The sequence below is a fragment of the Prionailurus viverrinus genome, chromosome C1 (genome assembly GCF_022837055.1).
Source record: "Prionailurus viverrinus isolate Anna chromosome C1, UM_Priviv_1.0, whole genome shotgun sequence".
NCBI lineage: Eukaryota > Metazoa > Chordata > Mammalia > Carnivora > Felidae > Prionailurus > Prionailurus viverrinus.
Window position 1 is genome coordinate 191,300,897 of NC_062568.1, and position 25,262 is coordinate 191,326,158.

A 25,262-nucleotide genomic window follows, 5' to 3' on the forward strand; every position below is an offset into this window, starting at 1 on the left:
AAGTGAGCTCGGCATCAGCACAGAGCAGAATGCTGGCAGGGATTTCCCAAGTGCCTCGTATGCCCTTCCTTTACTGCAATAGGGGTCACTTGTCACCTGAGAAGGGAGTAGGGACGCTAGCTTGCCGGCGAAGCTTGCTAATAGTCACGCTTTATTAATTCCAACTCTTCCCAAGAGCGAGGGGGAGAAAAATCCCTGACGGCATGTGAGCCTCGGGGTCCCTGTGGCCCACGGAGAGAGGCTTGACTGAGGGCTTCCCAGACTGCCACGAGGCATAAAGGAGCCAGCTGTGGGGAGAGCCCAGCCCAGGGCCAGACGTGTGACTGAGGGCTTTGCTCAGTAATCATTCTCCTGTCCCGGTTCAGACAGAGCTAAGGAAGGACACGTTCTGAGGCTGGACGTAGAGTGAAGAGAACACCAGCTCCAAGGGGCCACCTCTCGGAGCAGTCGGCTCCCCTTCATCCCAGTTCCTCCGTGGGCTGGCCGTGTGACCTTGGACAAGTCGCTCCCCCTCTCTGGGCCCCCGTTTCTTCATCTGTAAACTAGGGCTGGTAATGCGACCTCCCTCAAAGGACGGAGGTGAGCATGAGAGCAACTAATCCAGGAGCACGCTATGCGGTAGCTACGTTTGCAGCCAGGCCCACCTGGGTTTGAATCGCGCCACCAGCACTGACTGCTGTGCGATTTGGGGTGGTTGCCTTGACCTCTCTGGCCCTGTGTTCCTCCGTCTACAAAATGGTAACGCTGCCTTCCACGAGCGATGGGGAGCGTCCAGTAAGCGGGGCGTGAGTCTGCTCCGACCCCAGCTCTACCGAACGGTACGTATGGAGGTGCGAGGACCTGCCCTCCCCAGGGAGGTTCCCCCCCACCCCCAGCCCCCGGGGCTGGCAAAGGGCCAGCTGTGGTGCTGGAGGCAGCCTGTAGCCCTTCCCAGCCGCCCCGCCCCAGTGGTGACGACCCGGCCCCTGCCTGTCTGAGGGGCAGGAAGGAAGTGAAGAGGGTAGCTGGCGGCTTCCTCTTTTCTGCCCTGCTCCAGGCGCTGGGCTCTCTCCCTCAGTGCCTAGGAGCAGGGGACGGCAGCACCATGGCCCCCCGCACGGCTGCCGTCCGCCAGACCTGCTGCTGCTTCAATGTCCGCATCGCCACCACCGCCCTGGCCATCTACCATGTGGTGAGTGTGCGGGTGGGCGCGGGGAGGCTGTGTGTGTGTGTGTGTGTGTGCGCAAGAGAGAGGGCCCCAATCTACTGACCCCCTCGGGTGGGAGGACCGCTGCCCACCACCTCTCTGCGGGAGCCCGGCCAGATCCCTTCCCTGCTCTGGGCCTCAGTTTCCCCTTTTTCAACCCGGGAAGGGGGGGGGGGCCTGCAGCAGCTGGCAGAGTGGAGCAGTGGTGGGAGGAGGGTCTTCATGCTGAGCGAATGGAACTCACGTTGTCTCTGGGGCTCAGTTTCTGCCTCTGTAAAATGGGACAAAAGAACAGCCGCGAGGTTCGAAGGGAGCAGCAGCCGGCAAAGTGCGTCGGGAGCCAGGAATCTCGGGAGAAATGTGGGCTGGGGCTGTTGCCAGGGGATGGGGTCAGGCCCCAGGCACAGCCTGACTCTTCCTGTGGGGGGTCCTGGGCCGCTGGGGGGATGAAGGGGGGACCCTCTCCATTGTGCTCCGGGCGGGGAGGGAGGGGGCTGAATCCTCTTGGTTTACAACCCACCAAACCACCAAAGAAGATCTGAGATCTGGTGCTACGGGGTGGGGTGGCTTGCCTGGCCCTGAGGGGGAGCAGCCCAGCAGTTCCCCTTTGGAAGCTGGTCTGCAAAACCCCCCCTGGCGTGGAGCCTTTGTCTTTTCGCTCGGAGCGACTGTGGGCAAGCCACAGCCCCTTGGGGCCAGCGGCTCCCCGCTCTGTCTCGGTGGGTGAAGCTTGGGGTCTCTGTTCACTCCTGCCCGGACCCCGTCTACCCCACCGCACGACTCTGAGCCACACCCGGCTCCCCCAGACCCAGGCGCCTTCCTCCTTAGGGTGACTCAGGGCCTGTGGTTAACAGTTCTCTCATGAGCCTAGAAGGGCTTCCTCAAAATTAGCCTAAATCCGGCATTCTGTTGTGGTGGGCTGCTGGAAACTGCTGAAGTCTGGCTGCATCTGCTTCCGGTCTTGGGCAGGACAGGCAGGGCTGTGGCGAGAGCCCGGCCTTCAGAGGGGCGGGGCTCCTCAGCGGATCAGTGCACAGCTAGCTTCGGGGTCCGCTCCTGGGTGCAAATTCTCGCCTTCCCCGCTTCCGAGCTGTGCCGCTGGGGACCGCTTACTTAACCTCTCTGGGCCCCGGTTTCCTCATTGAAAACAGTAATACCTCTCTGGCTGTGAGGATCGGGGTGCCTGGCGCACAGCAGTGTTTGTGAGCAGTGCCTCCGACACCGTGTGCTGCCGGGCACTTGGAGTGATGCCGGTTTGGGGCGCTTCTCAAGAGGTTGCCTTGCCCAGCTCCCGCCGGTGTGACAGTGATCCTGGGAGAAGCGAATGGCGCCTCGGTTGTCCCCACGTGAGATCCTTAGGGCCTCTCCAAGCTCGGACTGGGCAGCGTTCTCCGAAGGACGGTGATTGGCCCCCGCGGCGTCCCTGTGGGGGACAAGGCCCCTGGGTCCGTACCCCAGCTCTGCCCCTGACTGGTTGTGTGACCTCGGACAAGTTTCTCTCTCGGGCCTCCGTGTCCCCTTTAGAAAATGAGGGGTGGGGATGTGGACTGGCGCAGAGGTTTCAGACTCCAGCCTCTTGACGGGGCCGGGCAGGTCGCGTAAGTGAGCGTAGTGGGGCGGACGGACCCGCGGTGACCTCGGGGCCCTGTTCTGGGTCTACCCCGGTGGCCGGTCCCTGCTTCCTCTGATTGTTGCCACACAGGAATGTGGGCCCCAGCAGCCGCTCTTCTGACATTCAGAGAAGCAGGAAACACGGCCTTTTAGGCCCCATGTTGTGGCGTTCCCATGTTGGCGACTGGCTCGAGGTGAAAAAGAAATCCCTGTGCAGGTAGGACCGCGTCCACATGCAGGCTGCTTGGGCCTGGCCTCTGTCCTGAAGGCCCCAGGCTTCGCGACTCTCGAGAGTTCTTCTTGACCACGCTGCGTGAGGTCCTCACCAGGACGTGGTGAAGCGACATCAGTGCCTGCCCGCAGAGCTGGAGAAAGTGTGGGCCAGTGACCAGGGAAGCCTCGTTGGAGGCGGTGCCATTAGGGGAGGCGTAGCGTGTGGGGGGTGGTGAGGCACAGGTGTGCAAAGTGCACAGGCCGAGGGGTGGTGGCTTGTGTAGGGGACACTTGCACAGCCCAGGCTGGAGGCTTTGGCTTGGGGTGCAGGTGGTGGTAGGGGCTCCGAGTGACAAGCTGAGGATTCTGGGAGTTCGGGGTAGGGTGCTGTTGATATTTGGGGCTGGAGAATTCTTTGTCGTACGTTGCGGGACGTTTCGCGGCATCCTTGGCCTCTATCCGCAAGGTGCCGGTAGCCTCCCCCCACCTGCCCAGTTGTGACAACCCAAAATCCCTCCAGGCGTTGCCAAATGTCTCCCGGGGGCTAAGTCACTCCCAGTGTCTGTAATGTGGACCATGGGGAGCCATGGGATGTTCTAGAACATAAGGCATGAGAACAGAGGAGAGGCCAGGAAGCTGTACCGGGCAGCGCTGTCTGGGGTCCTCGGTTGGTTCCAATGGGGGGATCGTCCTCTGCTCCTTCCCAGAAAGGGCAGGAGGGCCGGGGGCTTTCTTGTGACTGAGCAGTTGGGGGGACAGGTATACTGTCCTGGCCTCTAACACCTGGATGGAAAAAGGGAAGCTATTGCCCAGATGTGTTGATTGCCCAGATTGTCATCATCTGGAGCCAGTCATGGGTGACAACATTAAGAGCTATTCATAGACTCGGCCTCTCTGGGGAGGCTTAAATTAGGTCTTTAGCCCCGGCTTGTCTGCAACCCAAAGCCTGTCTTAAATCAATGGTAGGAGGAAAGGATCCCCGGAAGGCCCTTTGGCTCAGAAATCTCTCCCTGCCTGACTTCTCCCCTCCAAGGCACCTGGAATCCCATTAGGAACGCATTGCCCGGACGAAAAAGCTTACACCCGCTGTGGTTTCAAAACCTTGTAGCACCAGGCCGGGGAGGGAGGGAGGCCGGGGCTGGCTGTCTCTGGGCTGCCGGGGTTGTGAAAGCTCTAATTGTTTCTACACTCCCGTATTCTCCGTGTTCGGTACAACGCACACGTATGACTTTTTAAAGTAAACTTAATTTTAGAACAGTTTTGGATTCACAGAAATGTCACAGACATAGTACAGAGTTCCGTACGCCCTGCACCTGTTTTCCCCTAGTGTTAGCGCCTTATGTGATGGCTCATCTGTCACAGTTGATGGGTCGCCTTCGACGCGCTAACGTCCACACTCTATTCAGATTTTCTCAGCTTTCCCCTAACATCTTTTTTTTTTTTCCCTGTCTCAGGATCCCATCCAGGATACCGTGTCACATTTAGTCCTTATGTCCCTTAGGTTTCCTCTTGGCTGGGACGGTTTCTCAGATGTTCCCTGTTTTTGGTGTCCTTGACAGTTTTGAGGCGTGCTGGGCATACGTTTTGTCAAATATGCATCCAATGGGACTTGTCTGAGGGTTTTCTCTTGGTGAGGCTTGGGTCAGGTGTTTTTGGGAGGAAGACAACAGGGGTAAGGGGCCATCGTCAGCACATCATATCAAAGGTATGGACTCCTGACGTGTCTTAGCACTGTTGACAGTGACCTTGGTCACCTGGCGGCAGTCGTGATCGTCAGGTTTCTCCCCACTGCCCCCACTCCTCCCCCCTGCCCCGCCTTCCATACTCTCCTTTGGGGAAGAAAGTCACTTAAAGAATGGGAAGTTATTTCTTGAGGGCGTTTGGAATTTCTCATGGGAGATTCGTCTGTTTTCCTCATGTGTTAGTAACACGAAACGGTTTACTTATTTATAGCAGTGGAAACTCACGGATATTTATTTTGTACTTTGGGTTATCATCCAATGCTACTGTATTTATTTGGTTGCTCAAATATATTGCTTTTTAAATTGGCAAAAAAAAAAAAACAAAAAAAACAAAGTAAAGCCACCTCTACCATTTGAAGGAGTCTGTCCTTAATGAAGATACGTTCTCCAACATGCCTTCTTTTTATGTGCCGAGCTCCAGACCAGGGTCTGGACCTCTAGGGGCTCCAGGCCCAAGGACAACTGTGACAATGGCTTTGCTGGATGACGGGGCTGACTGTTCTGGGGGCACAGATGAGGGGCCTTATCCCAGTCCCGGAACAGACGGGGGAGGGGAGATTCAGGAGCGGCTTCTTGGAGGAGGCTGGCGTGCTAGGGATGAGCAGGCCCGAGCTTGGGCCTGCTGGGGAGAAGAGCGCAGGCCAGGTCGAGAGGGCAGCTTGAGCAAAGCCTTGGGGGTGGGAGAGACCATGTGATGTCTGGAACACGGGGAAGCTCGTGAAGCTGGGGTTTAGGGACGGATGGCTGTGAGGTGTGGTGGGGGGAGGCTGGGCCGAGTTCCTCTTTTCTTGCGGGCTTCATAGCCAAAAGGAGGGATCTCTGCTTGGTCCAGTCCTCTCCTTTATAGATGAGAAAAGCAGAGGTCCAGGAAGGTTCCTGGTTTGTTCCAGGTCACAGGGAGGGAGGGAGCCAGTCTCCTCACCCAGTCTTCTCCTCTTACCCATTTCTTCTTTATGGTCCAGCTCACGGGAAGCTTCCCCCTCCAGGAAGCCTTCCTGATTTGTCTTTCTCAGACCCCCCAGGGGCTCTCCTTTCTGCTCCGTTTTGGGATTGAAAATCACAGAGCCGTCTCCTAACTTACGAGGTGACCTGGCGCAGGCAGGCGCTTTGCTGTCCGGGGCCTCAGTTTCCTCATCTCCTAAATGGGGTCAGTAGCCCCGGCCTCAAGGGCGACTGCTTTGGGGCATTGAGCTGATGCGGCCCCATTTGAGGGAGGGGCTGCCGGCTGGTGCCCAGAGTGGGCTGGGGGAGCAGACCGCATCTTTGAAAGCTCGTCTGTCTGGGGCCTAAAAATAGGCCCCAACTGCCAGGTGGGGAAAGTCCCTGATGAAAGTCTGTTAGAACCTCCGCCTTCACGCCTGGTGCCCCCATGTGGGGCAGAAAGGCCTTGGTCTGTGCCCTGCAGCTCTGTGCCCTTCCTGGAGGTGTGAAGAGGCCGGTGGGGGTGGGGCGGAGGTGGCCCAGGGGCCCCGTTGGAACTGAGCTATGTTCCTCATCTCGGGGATGTGCACCCCACCTTCTAACTTATAAAATGCTGGGGGCCCACACAGCTGCTCAAGGGGGCCGTCAGACCCACTGGACCCATGGGGGGCTGCACGCAGGGCGCCCCCTGGGGGGCAAAGGTAAGCGTTTCTTGTGTCACCAGACCTGGAGGGCTGGGCGATAGAACTTTTTTACCCCGTGAGGGGGGCAGAGACAGGCCAGACCCCAGGCTGGGCTTTGTCCTCTTCCTCACTTCTTGGTTCTCAGGCCCCAGGGAAGGGCAGGAAGGGGCTTCTGGGCATGGGGTGTGGGTGGTGGTCCCAGTCTTCAGGAATCACCTGGGTTGAAAGGACCCACTGCTGTCAGAGGGCCGCAGCTAAGGGAGGCACCAGCTGGGAGGAGGGCGTCCACCCCACTCGGACTGGGCCCCATGACTGGAGGGCCGGGTCTGGGTAGGGTGATGTCTTCTCAGTCGCCCAGGAGGTGAGGCTTCTATTTTGAGGTCCTGGGACCAGAGCCTCGCTCCGTGCTCACTGCAAGGCCTGTGCTGGTCTCCTGTGAGGAAGGGGCCCACAGAACGCCCAATGAGGCCGAAGGCTGAGCGAGAGGCTGCATAGGCAAAGGTTCTGGCTCCCTGCCCTGCCAGTCCTCGGCCCTGCTATGGCCCAGACCATCCCTCCCCTCCCCCAGCCTCAGTTTCCTCCCCTGTCATACGGGGGCCGGTGGCCCAGAAATGTGAGGTCATTCTGGGACTCACAGGAAACCAGGTGGAGACATGTTTAGCCCCTGATGAGCGCCCCACAAATGGCAGCTAACTCTGGAGCCCCCGTTGGGCAGGAGAGGAAACAGGCTTGGAGGGGCCAGTCGACTTTGCAGCCTGTGGCAGATGAAGGACAAGAGCCCGGGGGTCCTGCTCACGGCCCAGACTGTGGTGGTGGTGGGGGGCACGCTTCTTGGTAGTGACAGGGGAGGGTCGACTGTAGGATCTGGGGAGGGGGTGCTCGTTCGTAGAAACTCAGAGCCCACATCTAAAGACACAGTCTCGATTTTCCCTGCAAAATGGGGAGAAAATGGGAAAAACAGAACTTGCCTCACAAGGCTGAAGTGAGGATAAAGGGCAGGTCTGGAAGGGCCGAGGGCCGAGGGCAGAGGGCAGAGGGCAAAGGGAAGGTCTTGCTGGGCTGTTACATGCGGAGGGCAGGGGGTCCCTGAGGATAGAACGCTGGCCCTCCCAGACAGCCCGGGCCGGAGCAAGATGCTCCCCATGGAGCGCTCCCATCTTGGCGATCCTTATGCTACAGTGTGATAAACTGAGGCACGCACCGTCCGAATCATGTTCTGTGAGCTCCCCGCCTTTGGACAAGCTGTCCTTTCTGCCTGGAGTGGTCTTTCTCCAGCTTCTGCCAGTCCCAAAGTCACGGCCCCTGGAAAATCATCTGTTCCCTCATGTCTCCGACACCAACCCCCCCCACCACCAGCCCAGCCGCACGGCAGCTACCGTTTCCTGGGGGCCTACTGGGGGCCTGGCACGGATGACCCCCAAGTTACAATCCCTCAGAGAACTTCTTACGGTTTCCTGAATGGGGCTCACCCACTTTTGGTCTTGTCCTTCCCTCTGCCTGGAACACCCTTCCCACTGCCCTTTGGGAGAAAATGTCTTTAAAACGTACTGCTTCTCAGAAGCCTTCCTGGAGCCCCCAGTCCTGGACCCCGAGCCCCCAATAGTCATCCCCATCCCAGGGCGGCTCCTCACCCCCAGCTCCTGGGCCCCGTGGCTCCTGTCTTCTGGCCTGGGGGCCCGGAAGCCTGATTTATCTTTGTAATCCCCAGGGCATGACACATAGTAGGTACCAGCTAATCGCTCTTTGATTTGACTTTTGCCAACCTTTTATTGGTGCATAACTTACACAACTATCACAAGTGCACATCTTGAACTTGTACGAGGTGACACACCCGTGTCACCTCCAACCACATTACAAAATAGGACAAGGCCAGCACCTAGAGGCCCCTGGTGACATCTCCTCATCACCACCCTTGCCCCACTGGCTTCTTCCCACATATGTTCTAGAACTAACTAGGGATGAGATTTCACAGCAGGTGCCTTTTTGTGTCTGGTTTCTTTGCCTCAACACTGGGTTTGTGATCTTCCTCTGTGTTGCTGTGTGTGGCCAGCAGCCCCGCCGTGTAATATTTCACTGAACGGATACATCACCAGGTATTTGCCTGTCCTCCTGCGGGAGAGTCGTTTCTAGTTTGGGGCTGTTACAAATAGGGTGGCCGTGGCCATGGGGACTGGTGGTTTGGTGTCCACACACAGGCACTTCTGCTGGTCCGTGAACAGTGGAGGGGGCAGGGGTGGCAGGGAGGACAGCAGAGTGGCAGCCTCGGGGCGGGGAAGCTGGCTCTGGGGCACAGGAGGGCAGCCGAGCCCTGGCTCCGGGGGCCCCGGCAGATGATCTCTGGGCCGGCTGGGGAGGTGACTGGGACGGTAGTGCTGTGGGGGAACGGCCCCCGCCCAGTGGCCCCGATAAGCCTCGGCAGGAAGTATGGGGTGGCAGAGGAGGGGGTGGGGGAGGAGAGCTTCCTCTTGATGCTGATACATCTGGCTGGCTTCTCCCTTCCTCCTCCCAGATACGCAGGGAGGGGAGGCGGGCAGGGGAAACAGAGTGGGCAGGTGAGTTTCAGTGATGGCGTGACGATGATGAAAGTGATGACGATGATGGTCCAAGCATGCAGGAGCCCTAGGGTCCCTAGGCCACCAGAGCCGGGGGACACAGGGTCTGGCTGGAGCAGCCCTGAAAAGGGAGAAGGGGCGGGAAGGGGTGTGCACTTGGGACCCATTTCCCATTTTGCAAGCTGCGCTATGTGTTGAGGGAGGGTCGAGGACCAGCCCGGGCCTGACTCCTTGTGCAAACCCAGGAGGCCTGGGACGCACCCAGGCCCCTGCTCTCCTCGGACGTAGGTGGGGCGGGGAAGGGGGGACAGTCTGACCTCGCGGATTTGTGAAGCATCGATAAAGTGAAAGGCCGGGAAAGTGTCCCGCTCCAGCTGGCACGTAGTAGGTGCTCACCGAGGGGCGGGTCTCTGTAAGTGACGCCCTCCCACCCCCCGGAATCCCAGAGGCTGGGACCCTGCCTGCCTGCTTCTGAGGGGGTGCGTCCTGAGCCCCGGGAGGTCAGGCCCACCTTCCTGGTCAGGGAAGTGGGGTCTGAGCCCCAGAGTCGGGGAATGTCACATGTCACCACCACCCTCCCCGTGACTGCCATCAGCACAACCGAATCGAGATGTCACCACGTCATCAACATCAGCAACGATGTCTGTGACTACTTCCCAGCAGGTCCGCTGGAGTTGCCTCTGTCACCCCCACCCTTGCCACAGCCGTGGTCACACACGTCATCGTAACTGTCTCCGCCACGCCAAACCCAGCCACGTGACAGCCGGTCCTCACCCCCCAGCAAGGTCGCCAGGGTCACCGCCACTCTGGCCACGGCCATATTCCATAGCCACCCCGTTCCTCTCACGCCCACCCCCCGGTTTTGCCGCTCACCCTACGAGCCCTGCTGCCTCTATTTCAGCTCTAGCTGTCGGTTGTTTCTCAGAATCACTAGGAAAACAGAAAATCTCCCAGCTTCCTGGCCTGCTCGGCTTAGGGAGGTTGTGTTTGTTGAGAAAGAAGGGACAGGGTAGGGCTGGGCACGGGGACCGAGCCCAGGGAGGAGCAGAGGGAAGGGGTGAGAGGGGGGAATGGAGAGCAGGGGTGGCGGCGGGGCGGGGGGGCTGAGCATGGTCAGGACTAATGTGGTCTTGCAGCCTGAGCCCTGGCTCGGTGTCTGGAATGAGGCTCATCCCGGCTCTGCGACAGGCTTGCTGTGTGGACTTGGGCTGGTCATTGTGTCTCTCTGGGTCTCACTTGCCCACTGGTAACATCCCCTCCTTCAGGGAGAGGCATTCCCGCCCACGAATTTCCCTGGATCTGCACTGCCAGCCTCTGGGCCTCTGCATTGTGATGCTCCCTCTTCCTGGAATGCTTTGTTCTCTTCTCTGTTGGGAAACTCCTACTTAACCCTCAAAACCCTACTCCAACTTTTCCCATTTGTGAAACCCTCCGTGAGGCTTCCAGACAGTGGCGATCACTCCCTCATCAGGGACCCTCAGCCCTCTGCAGGCCCTTTGTCGTGACTCTGAACACACTGGTCACCCATGGTTTCCCCCGGGGACTGTGACACCGGCGGGCCAGGCCAGGGTGAGTGGCTTAGCTAGGCAGGGCCTGGGGCCATTGTGTGCTCAGAGAGCATTTCCTGGATGAACAAACAGAGGGAGTGAATGAGCACCTACACAGGTTAACGAACACGGCCCAACCGTGTTGGTTTATGGAGCACTTGCTGGGACGCCTGTCCCCGTGCTGGGATGTCATTTGACTCGACCGCAACCCTGTGGGGCAGGTCTGGTTGATATCCCCAGGAGGCAGGCTCAGAGAGGTCAGTGGCTTGCTCGCGGGCACAGAGCTCGGGTTGGACCCGGGACCACCTGACCTAGGCACCCTAGCTCTTCCCTGCGTGATCTCACCGCCGAAGAGAAAAGGCAGTGAGAAAGGCGCCGCCCTGGGGGAGCAGGTGAGCGAGTGGGCTTGTGGGAGGAGAGGAGCCCTGTCCTGTCCCTGGGGGTCGTGGGCCAGGGCCCAGCCAGACCCTCAAAGCTCCGGGAGAAGGCAGCTCTCTGTCCAGGTGGGTAGCAGCAGGGGTGTGGCGGGGGCGAGGGGGGAGGTGACGGCCAGGGGCCTGGGACCTCGGGGCTCCTGAGGTCTCCGGGCCTCTCCCAGCATACACTGGAGGAACACGAGTTACTTTCCGGGAACCGCCAAGGCTCCTGGGTAGGGGCTTGGGTGGAGCAGTGAGGGCCTGCGGATGAACAGAGCACAGCTTCAGGGGGCCACCCTGGGTGGCCTCGGTGCCACATGCCATAGTTTGCAAGGAGTTCGATCGTCCCAGTGGTGCAAATGGGGGTGACCCTCCTCAATGACCAGAGGGGGTAAACTGAAGGCAGGGAGGAGTCCGGAACTGGGCAGGGTTATACAGCAGTGAGGCAGTGGGGGAGGCCTCTGGTGCCCCACCCGCCGGCTCTGGAGTCGGAGGTGTCCAGAGCTGCCGGGGGAAGGGTGGGCAGAAGGTTGGTAAGACCAGGGGCTGGGCCCACTCGGCCCTGGGTGGAGCCCTGGACCCCGGGAGCCCAGGTAACAGGGTTCAGATCCCCGGCGGCCATGTGAGTTCTCTTCTCCGAGCCTCCATTTTCTCATCTGTAAAATGGGGAAAATGTGGCTTCTGTCGCAGGGTTTTGGGAGACTGCGATGGAGGCCTGTGTGTGCAGGTCTGGGCACACAGTAGGTACTCAATAAGTGTCAGTTCCTCCCCCTCCCATCTCCTAGGGAGCGGAGGCTCCTGTCTTTCTCCTGGACTGGGGCTGTTGTCTTCTGCCAAAGGCTAGGGGCCGGCAGAGCGTCTGAGTCAGACTCTGAGTTTGCCGGGCTCTGAGCTGGTTCCTACCTTCTCTGGGCCTCAGGGCTCTCACTTGGGGGACAGAATTACCTCCCTTGCCTTATAGGGCTGCTGAGAAGGTGGAATGGAGGGAAGCCTGAGCCCGTAAGAAGGTGATTCTTAGGCAAGGAAGACCACTTCCGGCACCTGCTGACCTCGCAGGAACTGCGGGGAGAGAGGGGGTTGGGGCCCCTCTGACTCTGCCCCCCGGCGCAGGCATGGGAGTGGCGAAGCGGGCCAGGCTTCAGGCAGAGGCGGGAGGTTGGAAGGTGCTGGAAGGACAGTGGAAGAAGGAATCCAAATCTCGGGCCCGTTGGCCTGGGTTTGAATCCTGGCCCTACAGATTACCAGCTGGAGGCCACAGATAAGTCACTGGACCGCTCTGAGCCTCGCTTTCCTCATCTGTGAAGTGGGGGTGGGAGTATTCAGAATAGTCCCTTTGCTGGGTTTGGGAGGATCGTCGGGAAGGTGTGGGTGGCACGGATGGCATGCGGTCAGGGCACACAAAGGTCCCTGCCCTTCTCCCCCTTCTTTTCGGGGTCATAGGATAGGGTGGAGGTGGGGAGGGAGGGGGTGACTGTGATGCTAATGGCAGGATGGGAGGCAAGATGGCGGGGCCGTGAGAGATGTTTAGGACCAGAATTGAGGGGTTGGGGACGGCTGTGGGTTAGCATTGGTCTCCAAAGTGCGGTGATACCCGAGGTGACCGCTGGGACCTCAGGAGGACAGTATTAGAATTTCCAAACTTTTCCACTATATCCTTTATTAACTTCTGGATGTGTGTGTGTGCGTGTGTGTGTGTGTGTGTGTGTGTGTTTTACGATGTTCGTGGTAACCAGAACAGTGGCACGTGCATTCGGTTTTGAAATGAAGAAATAGGGGCGCCTGGGTGGCTCAGTCGGTTAAGCGTCCGACTTGAGCTCAGGTCACGATCTCGCGGTCCGTGAGTTCGAGCCCCGCGTCGGGCTCTGGGCTGATGGCTCAGAGCCTGGAGCCTGCTTCCGATTCTGTGTCTCCCCCTCTCTCTGCCCCTCCCCCGTTCATGCTCTGTCTCTCTCTCTGTCTCAAAAATAAATAAACGTTTAAAAAAAAATTGAAATGAAGAAATACAGGAGTGTGTTCAAAGGGTTTTACTGACAGGTGCATGGTCAAAATATCTGCACCCCCTGGGGTACTGGCTAGCAGGGGTGCTGAGGTGTTTTGGGGAGTGGGGTGTGCGCGAAGGAATCAGAAGAGCACTGGGAGACTTGGACTCCAGTCTCCACTCTGTCCCCAACTTGCTGTGTGTCCTTGGGCAAGCCACCTAACGTCTCTGAGCTTCCAAAACAAGCAGAGGGGAGCTTATAAAATGAGTGGGCAGAGGCTCTTTCGAGCAACGGGAGGTTGGGATTGTCTGGTTCTGAGCTTCGTTTGGGACTTCCAGAGTCTTCTCTTGCCACACCTGGTAGATACCCATGTGCCCTGCTAAGCCCAGCTGCGTCTTATCTGTGCTCTGCTTGCACACCCCCAGGGACGGGGAGCTCACCACCTCGCAGGGTGCTCTGTTCCGTCCCGGATGGAGCTGTCATCTACCTCGCTTCCTCCTTCCCTCCTTAAAGGTGAACTTGAGGGGTGGGGGGTGCGAGGGGCTGGAACCCCAGCTTTTAGGGGCTGAGGAAGCAGCTCTTTTCTCTTGGGGCCGTTTCCTGTGGGTGCCAGCCGCAGCTCTCACAGCAACTGCCTTCCGCTCGGGGCTGCTCTCAACCTTTCTGGTGAAACAGAGCCTTTTTTTTGGCTCAGCTCGCACCAGCTAGAAGGGCAGCTAGAACAAGCTTGCTGTCCACCCCCTGGCACCCTGGTCTTGGTACCGCTGCAGCACCTCATGTAAGCTCACCTCAGCCAAAAGCAGATTGTGTTTGCTGAGCCCCCACTGCAGGTTCCAGGCTCAGTGCTTTGCAAATACAATACTATTCCGCACTGAATCCAGTGGTTGCCCGTTTCCAGACGAGAAGGCTCAGAGAGGTGAAATGACTTGCCCAAGGCCACGTATTGAGCTGGATTGAAATCCACCTCCGTCTGACCTGGAGCTCAGCAATTCATCACTCTTCTGGGCTGTCCCTTTGTGCCCTCCCTGAACAGAATGTAACATGGCAGGAAGTTGAGACCTGTGTCTGAGCTAAAGCAAAGCAAAACAAAACAAAAACAAAAACAAAAAAACCCAGACCCACATAATCGGCCGGGGGGAAACAGGTGGTGCGTGTTTGGTTGCCTGTCAGCTGAGCATGAGTTACTTAGTGCAGGGCCACCCAGAAAGCCTGTGTAAACTCACGCCATATTACTAGAGGTAGGGCAACCACTACAAGGAAGGAGATGGTCTTGTGATTCTCAATGTGGGCCGACGGTGTCTGGAGACTTGTGTGTAGAGGTGGGGAAGAGCAGAAGGCTTGCTGCAAGAACACGGATGTACAGAAGACTGAGTTCCCTTGGCTGGAAGTATTTAAATAGAGGCCGCATGGCACAGGACTCCCACATTGGATGGCGGAGGGCACAGGCAAGGTGACATCCAAGGTCCTTTCAAACTGCAGTTTTATGGCTGGACTTCAACTGTCACCAGGGCCACAACACTCAGGCCCATAAGATTTGGATGGGGTTTGTTCATTTGTCTGTCTGTCCATCTGTGTGTCCATCCATCTATTCATCATCCATCCATCCATTCATCCATCATCCATTTATCCATCCACCCATCCATCCACCATCCATCCATCATCCATCCATCATCCATCCATCTATCCATCATCCATCCATCCATCCATCCATCCATCTATCCATCTATCCATCCATCCATCCATCCATCCATCTGTCCATCATCCATCCATCTATCCATCCATCTATCCATCATCCATCCATCCATCCATCCATCCATCTATCCATGCATCCATCCATCCATCTATCCATCCATCTATCCATCATCCATCCATCCATCCATCTATCCATGCATCCATCCATCCATCCATCTATCCATCCATCATCCATCCATCCATCCATCCATCTATCCATCCATCATCCATCCATCCATCCATCCATCCATCTGTCCATCATCCATCCATCTATCCATCATCCATCCATCCATCCATCCATCTATCCATCAGCCATCTATCCATCCATCTATCCATGCATCCATCCATCCATCTATCCATCATCCATCCATTCATCCATCCATCTATCCATCAGCCATATATCCATCCATCTATCGATCATCTATCCATCATCCATCCATCCATCCATCATCCATCCATCCATCCACCCATCCACCCATCATCCATCCATCCATCCATCCATCCAATACAATAGCTAGAGCAGTGAGCAAGAGAGACACAAGCCTTCCTTGCCTGGAACCTTCAGTTCAGTGGGTATAATAGCAATAATAATAGCAAGCATAGGTGCTTCAAGTGAATTATTCCATCTGGCTCCACTACAACTGTATGAAGCAGGCATTACTATCCCCAGTTTGCAGATGGAGAAATTGAGGGCACCTGGGGATTGGTAATGACAGGGCTCCTCAGGGATTCATGGATCAGGTGCTCCCAGGCCTGTGTTGAGAATTCCAAGAGCTTGAAGCTTTATGATGCTCAGATGCCATGACTAAGATCCCCTAATGCCCTGAGCCTGTTATAAAAGAAGGTGCAGAAGAGGGGCCAGTCACTGGCGGGAGCCCTCAGAGCCTCCCCCCCCACCCCACCCCCTGCCACCAACCTTGACCTTCAATAGTCATAGTTATTGTTTTATCAAGAACCAGGCATGGTTCTAAGTGCTCTCCCGGGATGCTCTGACTTATTCCTCATGATAACCTTAGGTAGCTACTAATGCTATCTTTATTTTACAGATGGGAAATTGAGGCACAGAGAGGCTGTGTAACTAGCCCAAGCTCACACAGCTGGGAAAAGGAAGGAGGGGGACTATGGGCTTGAGCCGTCTTATCTGTTTAGGCCACACTTTCATCCGGGATGCTCCACGGACCTGGCCTTCCGTCTCCTCCAGGAGCCTCCTCCCAGGCCCCTGACTACCTGCCACCAGGGTGCGCGGGAGCAGGGGTGGGAGTGTGCGGGCCTCACTGATGGTCGCTCTGTCTGCCCGCAGATCATGAGTGTTTTGCTGTTCATCGAGCACTCCGTGGAGGTGGCCCACGGCAAGGCCTCCTGCAAGGTCTGGCAGAACGGCTACCTCAGGCTCGGTAGGTCCAGGGGACCCGGGAGGCGGAGGGGCCCTGGCGGCAGGTAGACGGGCTGGGGTTTGAGGCCCTGCCCCTACCCTTCTGAGCCTCAGATCTTTCACCAGCAAAGGGAGATCTGTCCCCACCCAAGTCTCTAGGTGGGAGAGCAGAGAGGCTGGTGCTTCGCGAACCTAACCAGCTCAGGAAGGTGATGGCAGGACTCTCCTGCCTCCCTCTGTCAATGGCTGCCCACCACCCTGGAATAAACTAGAACCTCCCCATGGTGGGATCCAGCCCCGGCGAACCTCTCCGGCTACACCTTGCAGCGTCCCTTTGCTCCCTGCTCCGGTGGTCTTGGCCACACCTAGCTCAGCCCTGTCTCAGCTCCTTGGACTCCTGGTCACTCCACTCACAGGCCACCTCCTCAGAAGGCTTCCCCGACCTCGTCCTGGGCCCGGGGGTGGCAGACTCGGGCCACCCTCCCACCCTGCGTCCCGTGTTACCCGAAACGTTCTGTTTGCTGCCTTAGTAGTCCCCAAGACTGAGAACGGCAGGAGGCCAGGGCCTGGGCTTGCTCCTTTGCTGTCATAGCCACCACACCAGTGGCTCCCAAAATGTGGTCCCTGGAGCCTGCATGGGGTTCCTGGGGGCACCTTTGGGCTGCTCACTGCTTTCCCTTGCCTTTCAGCCAACCTGGTCTCCAGCTTCCTGCTCATCACCATGCTCTTTGTCATCAGCTTGAGTCTGCTGATCGGAGTGGTCAAGGTGAGGGCTTGGGGGGGGAGGGGACGGGGGTCCGGACCTGGGGCCTGGCAAGGAACCCCGGATGCCCTCCTGCCCCCCTTCCTGTTCACACCCACTGAGCGGGCAGCACTGGCTGCCAACAGGGTGGGAAGTGGGTATTTTGGGAGACTCCCCCCCTCCCCGCCCCTGCACCCTAGAGATCGCCATGCTTCCTGACCGTTTGGAAAGCCTCATTTCTGTACCAGACTCATCAGGCTGGAGGCCTTGGTTCCCCGTTAAAATGCACGCTCCATGGGTGGGGGGGCTTGCACACAGATGCTTTGGTTGTACTAGCTGGTGACCCACATGCTCGTAAGCTGCCAATGCAAGCAGGGAGTTTTGACAGGGGAAAGAGAAGGGTCATTTTGAGGCCTGGGGACAGAGGAGAAAGCAGCGGGTTTCGTCATCAGTGAGAGGAACCAGAAGAGAGGCGGGCTGGGGTGGGGTGTAGACGCCTCTGGCTCTGTTTCACCCAGCTAGCAGGAGAGAGAGAGAGAGAGACTGGGGCTCAGCCTCCTGTGAAGAGGAACCAGTCTGTCCCTCGGCCCCCAGGGGGCAGGAAGCCAGGGCCTCACTACACAGGCATCAGAGCAGGACCCAGCAAGGGCGTCCCGGGGAGCCGGCGGCCCGGGACTCACAGGCCAGCAGCGGTGGGGCAGTGGATGGTTTGGGGCTGCTTTGGAACGCCTCCACTTTGCCGGAACTGCCACCATTCACTCCCTGAGCCAATGCCGCTTTTTCGGAAGCCCGGTACCCCAGAGAGTGATTTTACCCTGGGCAGGGTGGGTCGCGGGGTGCAAGTGGTCCAGCTAGAAAAGTGGATCGGGGCATCCGGAAGGTTCTGAGATGGAGTCTGGGTTGTTTTGGTGGCCTCCTGAGTGATCTTAGACAGCCACCCGAGAAGCCACAAAACCACTCCTTCTGTGACTTTGTCCCCAACAGTGGGTTTGAATGCACTCATACTGGCCCCCTCAGTTTGAAGGAAAGGGACTTTGGCCTCAGCCTCCCAGGGCCTCTGACCGTGACTGGACCCCCTGGGAGTGGTCACCTAGGGAAGGGTCCCACCATTTAAGCGAGTGCAGACTTTTCCCCACCACCGGACCTTTGTTCGGCCCTTCTGCCTCCCGTCGCCTCCCGTCCCCCTTGTGGTTCTTTCCAGATCTAGCCTCAGTGTCCCCCCCTCTAGGAAGTCCTCTCTGATCCCTTCTCATCTGTGAAATGGGCACAAAGCCCTTCCTTGTTGGGTTCTTGAGAGCACATTGAGTCAGACCCTGCCCCTGAAGGCCCTGGGGCGCTTATCTCTGTAGATGGGGACTGTGCCCCATGTCTCCTGGGACATCGAGACGCCTTGCATTCAGGGCCTGGGTCTTACCTTCTCCCCATCCCCAGAACCTCACTCCGGGGTGTGGGTCCACGAGGAACGACCTCAGCTGAGCCAGGAGGGGATGACTGGGGAGAGGGCCATACTACCCGGGGGAGGGAGCTGCTGGTGAGGGCGGGGGGGTCCCTGGGGGCGTCGGGCTGCACAGGACACCCTGACCGTGCCGGGCCTGTCTTCCAGAACCGGGAGAAGTACCTGCTGCCCTTCCTGTCCCTGCAAATCATGGACTTCCTCCTCTGCTTGCTCACTCTGCTGGGCTCCTACATCGAGCTGCCCTCCTACCTCAAGTTTGCCTCCCGGAGCAGCAGGGTTGTGAGTACCCAGCCCTGACCCACGTCCCACAACCACCCCCCTTGCCTGGGGGAGGTGGTAAGGGCTCAGGCTGGTGAGGGTGGGAGTCCCCGGGGCCCCTTCCTACGTGATGAGCCCGAGCCCCGTCGGATCGTCCCAAGCCTCCTCCTCTGGAAAATGCGCCCGTGATGGCACATCATCAACAGTGTTATGGGCATTCAGGGAGGGAGGTGTATCCGGGGCGCTCAGCGCCTTGCGGGCAATCAAATGCCAGCCACACGTGATGCTATACCACAGGGAAGGGCGCATGGCCATTTCAGTCCCCAGCCCCTGCTCTGTCCCTCCTTTGTGACCTAGCGGAAGGAAGGAGGCTAAAGACAACAATGAGGGCCAATGCCTGTGACGGAGGGTGCCGGTCCCTGACTCGGCGCCCCAAAAGTCACCTTCAGACTTTCCTTAACTGTTGTCCTGGAAGAGACTGAGTTGCTGGACCCGGGCTGGGCCGCGGGAGCCCCCCCCCAGGGCCTACCACCAGCCCTTGGCGGGAATGTCTGAGAAATGGGCGTCCGTTTCTTTCTGGGTGCTGTGGGCTGGACAGTCGTCAGCATCCTTGGCTGAGTGTCTCTTGGGCTGAGGGAGCACCGTGTGCCCCACAGCCCCGGGACCTCTGGGTTAAGGCCTCACTGCCGGTTTGTTTCCTTCCTCCTGCCTTTGCCCTCCCAAGGGCGCCCCCAAGGTCCCCCTGATGACCCTGCAGTTGCTGGATTTCTGCCTGAGCATCCTGACACTCTGCAGCTCCTACATGGAAGTACCCACCTATCTCAACTTCAAGGCCATGAACCACATGGTGAGTCTGGGCTAGGGGGCGGCGCCCATCACCGGCTCTGCGGCCTGGAGCAAGCTGCTTCCCCTCTCTGTGCCTCGGTGCTCAGGCTGGGCCCCCTTCCTAAGCGGGGCCTGGGAGGAGGACTCTTGGTGGGGGTGAGTTCTCGAAGGAGAGCTCTCAGGACGTCGCTTGAAAAGGAGTCAGAGAAGCAGGGGAGACAAAGGGAGAAGCCGGGAGGACGCGTGACTTTGGGGGCGGCCCCGCTCGATCCCAGAGGGAGCCCTGATGTGTGAATTGCACCGCAGAAATAATACTCATTGTCTCTAGCGGTCTGACAAATTATCCCCAAACCTAGTGACGCGGAATGGCTAACCGTTGCTGTCTCACGCTGGGTCCGAGGGAGCGGACCCAGGTGGGTCGTTCACACTCAGGGTCTCTCGTGAGGTTACACCTGAGGTGGGGAGGGGGCCGTGGACGCCAAGGGCTTGACTAGATCTGGAGGGCCCACTCCCGACACGGCTTACTGGCGTGGCTGGGACGTACCTCCCAGAGCCCTCGTCCGGGAGCCCGTCCTCTGGAGAAGGGCATCAGCGTGGCCCCACCGCAGCTGGGGGCTGGGTGCTCCAGCCAGGAAAGAGCCAAGTGGGCGGGCTTGCTGAGCTCGCCTGTCGCCTGGGGCTGATGGTAGGTCGCGCCCCTGGCAGGGGTCGGGCAGGATGATGGCTGTGCCACGCCTGTGTCATTCCTCCACGTGTGGACGCTGGAAGAGTCCCTTGCGGGCAGAGGCGCTGACGTGGCCCCCAAATCTCTTGCAGAACTATCTCCCCAGCCAGGAGGGTATGGCTCACAGCCAGTTCATCAAGATGATGATCATTTTCTCCATCGCCTTCATCACTGTCCTCATCCTGAAGGTGAGAGGCCCCGCCCCCCCAGCTCTGGGAAGTGTGGGGAGCCGCTGCTGCCCTCCCTGCTCTTGGCTCCTTACTCCAGCCCTCCCACACCAGCTCTTTGGACCCCACTTAGGATCCCCGGGGACATCCCATTGAGAGGGAGGGGATCTGTGAAGACCCCCCCCCCCCACCATGTTCAGGTGTCAAGGACTTAACGTGTAACCTGGAGAGAACCCTGATCCAGGGAAGGAGGAGTTGTTCGGTCTGGAATCAGATTCAGAAAGTCTTGGATGTGAGTCCCAGCTCTCCCCTTGCTAGCTGTGTAGCTGGTGTTCGAGCCACTTCTCTCTGGGCCTTGGGTCTCATCTGTGAAAGGGACATAATTAATATTGCTTTGCCCCGTCACAGTTTTCTGTGATTCAAGCACCAAAATGTAGGTGGGTCCTGAGGTCATGTTACTAGAGGTTGGGTGATGAGAGGGAGGGAGGGGAGTGGTTTTATTCTTCTCGGAGGTGGTCCGGTCCAGAGGATAGAGTCCCGTGTCGGGTCCCTTAGACCTTAGAGTTCTTAGAGAGATAAGAACTCTAGAGACTTCCTAGGGAGACAGGACAGACTGGAGTGTGTCAATAGCAGCATGACCAGGAGGTAAGAAAACTCTGCCGTCTGAGGGAGTCAGGGAGACCAGGGCAATTCAGCTGAGAAGAGAGATGAGTCAAGGGAGACATGATCCCTGTCTTCAAATACCCGAAGGACCCTCATGGGGATTCCAGAGGCCAGCGCTGGAACCCGTGTCCCAAAGCCGCGGGGAGGCTGATGTCGATTTGGCAGAAGAAGGGGCTTTAAAGAGGGTTCTTTTCTGACTGTGACTAGATGAGCAGAAAGGAGGCAGTCAACTCACCACCCACCACCGCCCGGGGACCACGTCCGGATATCTGGGTGCATTTCCTTCCCGTCTTTCCGTGTGGGTGGCTGTCACCAGACGTCACTGCCTCCTTCAGTTGGAGGCCCCGAGCAATCTCTGGGGTCACCTAATGCCAGCCTGGAAATGGAACTTCACTCCTTCGAACCTTCCCTCTAAGGGCGAACCCAGCACAAGGGCTTTAGTGAGGTGCAGCGAGAACTTTCCGGAAGGCTTGGGGGAACCAGCGTGGGGGTTGACGTCATACATCAAGGCCACCACACAGCCCTGTCCCCCCCCATCTCCCCTCCTCTTCTTTACCCCCTTGGGTGGGAGCTCTCTCTGCGTCCCGCACGCTGCCTCACTGGCCACCCTCCACCTGCTTGGTTTCCCCAGGCCCCTCCTACTTCGTTCTTTTATAATTCATTTTATTTATTCCTGCGACCTCTAAGTCCTCATCGTGGGGTTCCGTAAAACAAGAGAGCTTCCTGAGACGGGACCCACTCTCCTTCCTTGGGGGGTGGTTTAGGGGCAGAGAGAGACCTATTGGCTATTGTTTCTTGAACAGGCCCTTGGGGGCTTCACTCCCCACTTTGGAAAATCCGCCCCCCCTTCTTACATCAACTGCTAAGAGAAAACAGTTGCTGACGTCATCTGCCAGATGCATACATCTGTAGATATAGTTTTTTCTGCCTTTAGAAACGCAGGATGCTGTTTTGTAATCTGTTTTAACGAATGACATATCCTAAGCACTTTGGGAGAAAAGGTGTCCCACCACGGGCTCTGTCTCAAGAAGGACGGGGTCGTCTCAGGAGGTGGGGAGTTTCCCAGCTCGGGGGGGTGGAGAAGAATGATTTGTAGGACCATTGCCAGGGAGGCTGGAGGGGGACCCAGAAGCCCCCAGAAGCCCCCTTCTGTGCTAGGTCTGTGGGGGCAGTGAAAAGGACAGTGTGTGGAACGCTTGGGGCTGGCCGGTGAGGCACCCCTCAACCGGAACAAGGGCGTGAGCAGCAGAGGCCGGTTGCTACCTTCTGGGCTGAGCTGGGGCTCCCCGGGGAGTGCCCAGCATCTGTCCCAGGCGTGCTGGGTCAGCGAGAAGAAGGGCCGGCAAAGCGTAGCCTGACCCGGGCCTTTTTCCAGGTCTACATGTTCAAGTGCGTGTGGAGATGCTACAAGTTCATGAAGTACATGAACTCAGCCGAGGAGAGGAGCGGCTCCAAGATGCTCCAGAAGGTGAGCCTGGTGGGGGTGGGGGTGGGGGTCATGTCCCAGCCCTGCCATACCTTGTGTCATTTGGGGCAAGCCTCTCTCCCCCCCTGGGGTTCAGTTTCTCCACTGTGAGATGATTGGACCAGAAGAAATGGGAAGATCTCTTTTGGCCCTGATAGTCTAGGATGTTACTCATTCATGCATGCATTCAATATTTTCTGCCTCTTACTCTTTGGTGGCCTTATATCCAACCCTGGGGGTGCAGAGAGGACTTAAGACGCCACCCTGTGCTGGGGGAGTGCATAGCCCAGAGTGAATCCAGATTCAGAGATCTGATTGCAACTAAGGGCGTAGCGCTGGGGGGGAAATGGGAGCATAGAGGAGGTACCTGGTCTCATCTGGGGTATCAGGGAAGACTTCCTGGAAGAGGTGACACTTGACCAAGTCTTAGACTGTCAGTTGATGCAAGTTAGCTGGGAAAGGGGAAGGGGCCTTCTAGGCAGTGGGCTGAGGTGGTCTTAGAAGCAGCTGATTGGAGATGTGACGGGCAAAGTGCAGCTGGTTTAAACGTCTGGTGCCACTTTCCTCCTCTGTAAAATGCGGGTTGTATTAGCCAAGAGTCTGTTGGTCGCCAACGGCAGAAATCAACTCGGTCTGACTCAAGTGATAACAGGGAATTTATTGGCTCCCAGGACTTGAGCGTCCAGCGTAAGTCTGGCTCAGGCTGGCTGAGTTGTGACGTCTGGTGAGATCTCATTCTCTCTGTCTCTGGACTGTCCTCTCCTCAGTGTTGGCTACGTTTTCAGGTAGCCCTGTCCTTGTGGTGGCAAAATGGCTGCCAAAATCCCTAGGTTGACATCCCACCCTCTCAGCAACCCCAGCAGAAAGTCCCAGGAGCACGCCTGATGGCCCAGCTTGGGTCGCAAGCCTATCCCCAAACCAATGATGCTAGCCAGGGGGGAGGAGATTCTACTTTGCGTGGCCGCACCCAGGGCGCATGTCCTTGGATCTGAGGGGTGGGACCAACTCCTCTGAAAGCGTGTGGACCGAGAACGTTTTCCCAGGGAAAATGGTGCATGGTTATCAAAACAAGGGGGTTTGAAGCTGAACAGGCAGAGGCCAGTCTGTCCCCTACAGGGATAGACACTGCCCCTGTCTCGTGCATGCAGTGTCAAGCATAGTAAGTACCCAAGGTCCTGGGTGGGCAAGGTGCTGGTCACCGTCATCCATTCTGCCAGAGGTGGGGGTTGGAGCCCCTTGACTCCAGGTTGGCATCCTGGGTCCTTCCGGCCAATCGTCAGCCCTTATCTCTCTGTCGCTCCCAGGCGGTCCTGCCGTCCTATGAGGAAGCCGTGTCTCTGCCATACAAGACCCCGGACGGGGACCCCGCACCACCCCCCTACTCGGAGGTGTGACGCCCGCCAGGCCCAGCTCTGGTGTTGGGAGGGGCGGAGCTGTCTCGCAAGCCGCTTCTTCGCTTTGGTGGCCCCTGCGGCCCCGGGGTGAACCGCCCGGCTGACTTCAGGACAAACCGGCTTGTGTCCCCCTTGCTGGCCTGCTTTTCCTGTGGGGCCTGGGAGATGCTCACGACTGGGTCAACGCTGTCGGCAGAGTGACTCCCGAGTCCCTCAGAAATTCAGTCCAACGAACCTCGGCTCGTTTCCAGCTCCAGCACTTGTCCCACCTGTTCGTCATTCAAAGTTCGGGGGGTTTGGTTAAACAACTTGCAACTTGACCCCTTTCACCACGTGGCTGCCAAATCAAAATACGCCTCCCCATGCAGGGAAGTGGTTTGTCCAGACAGCAACAGCCATCGCGTTGGCTTTCAGGCCGTTGTCCGTTCATACAACAAACGATGCTGCCCAGTCATCGCCTCTTGGTCCCCTCCCCCTCCGCCACCTCCACCAAGCACAGCCGTCCAATTTCTTCAGACGGCTTGTTTCAACAATTACGGTCCGCCACCCATCAGTCAGTTTTAAACTAGGGACAGAATTCAACAATAACAATGACAAAAATCAAATTAGCCCCCAAACTGTGCCATGCAATCGTCCCCGGCATCTGGTCGCCCACGCTGGTCCCTTGGGCTCCTCTGGGCGGCTGAGCGATTGTTAGCGCAAATGAACATTCAGGCACTTGCCAGACGTCACCCAGCAGCTACTTCCAGGAAATAACGGTCGTCTCGTCACGGAACCGTCCCGACACACGGTGGTTTTGCCGGAGAGTTGTCGTCACCAGCAGCTGGCCGCACGTGGTCACTATAGTCACGCAGTGACTGCCAGTCCATTCCGCAGGCTGGCCCGTCCGTCACCAGTCCCGGCACAGGGGACTCCGTCCTGCCCAGTGCTTGTGCTTAAGCAGAAATTTAGCCCTGACGCCAGGCGGGTCCGTTGGCTGGACTGAATCTGCAGGTTAGGCAGGCAGACTCTTTGTGGGCCCAGACCCTGCCACGGGCGCTCGTGTTGGTGATGGCAGAAGGGAAGGTTTTGGTCCCAACACCCCCTCTTTTTCCTGTTTCCGGGGTTCCTGAGGACGCTGACCCCAAGGCGGAGACAGGGCCATGGAGGCACGTTCTCTGGGGTCTGAGAGGGGGATACAGAGGCAGAGGGCTGTGCAAGAGGTTCCCTGCCGGCAGCCCCTTGGATAATTGCTTTGTGTGTGACGGGGAAGAAATTTCAATAAAGCAGCATCACGCTTCTCTTTGGCTGACCTGATTTTTTTTTTTTATGTTTATTTATTTTTGAGAGAGAGAGAGGGAGAGCGAGAGAGCACAAGCGGGGGAGGGAGAGAGAGACAGACGGGGGATCCAAAGCAGGCTCCGTGCTGATAGCAGCGAGCCCTGCGTGGGGCTCGAACTCATGAACCGAGAGATCATGACCTGAGCCGAGGTCCGACGCTCAACCGACTGAGCCACCCAGGTCCCCCTGATGTGATTCGTTAAAATGTGGTGTAGGCAAGGGCTGGGAGTGCTTGACCCTGCACTGTTTCTGATCACAAGTCATGGACTGCATAAGTAAGTACCCTGATGTCTCC

At 58.0% G+C, this 25,262-nt stretch overlaps 1 protein-coding gene across 1 annotated transcript; it reads left to right on the forward strand.

Moving 5' to 3' along the window:
• Positions 1-996: 996 nt before the first annotated feature.
• Positions 997-24,927, forward strand: LAPTM5 (lysosomal protein transmembrane 5). The gene is made up of 8 exons (XM_047871784.1): positions 997-1,171; positions 15,882-15,975; positions 16,643-16,719; positions 18,299-18,430; positions 19,134-19,256; positions 20,051-20,146; positions 22,164-22,256; positions 23,558-24,927. Exons 1-8 carry the CDS (start codon positions 1,085-1,087, stop codon positions 23,645-23,647), a joined length of 792 nt encoding a protein of 263 aa, XP_047727740.1. The 5' UTR covers positions 997-1,084; the 3' UTR covers positions 23,648-24,927.
• The last annotated feature ends 335 nt before the right edge of the window (positions 24,928-25,262 follow it).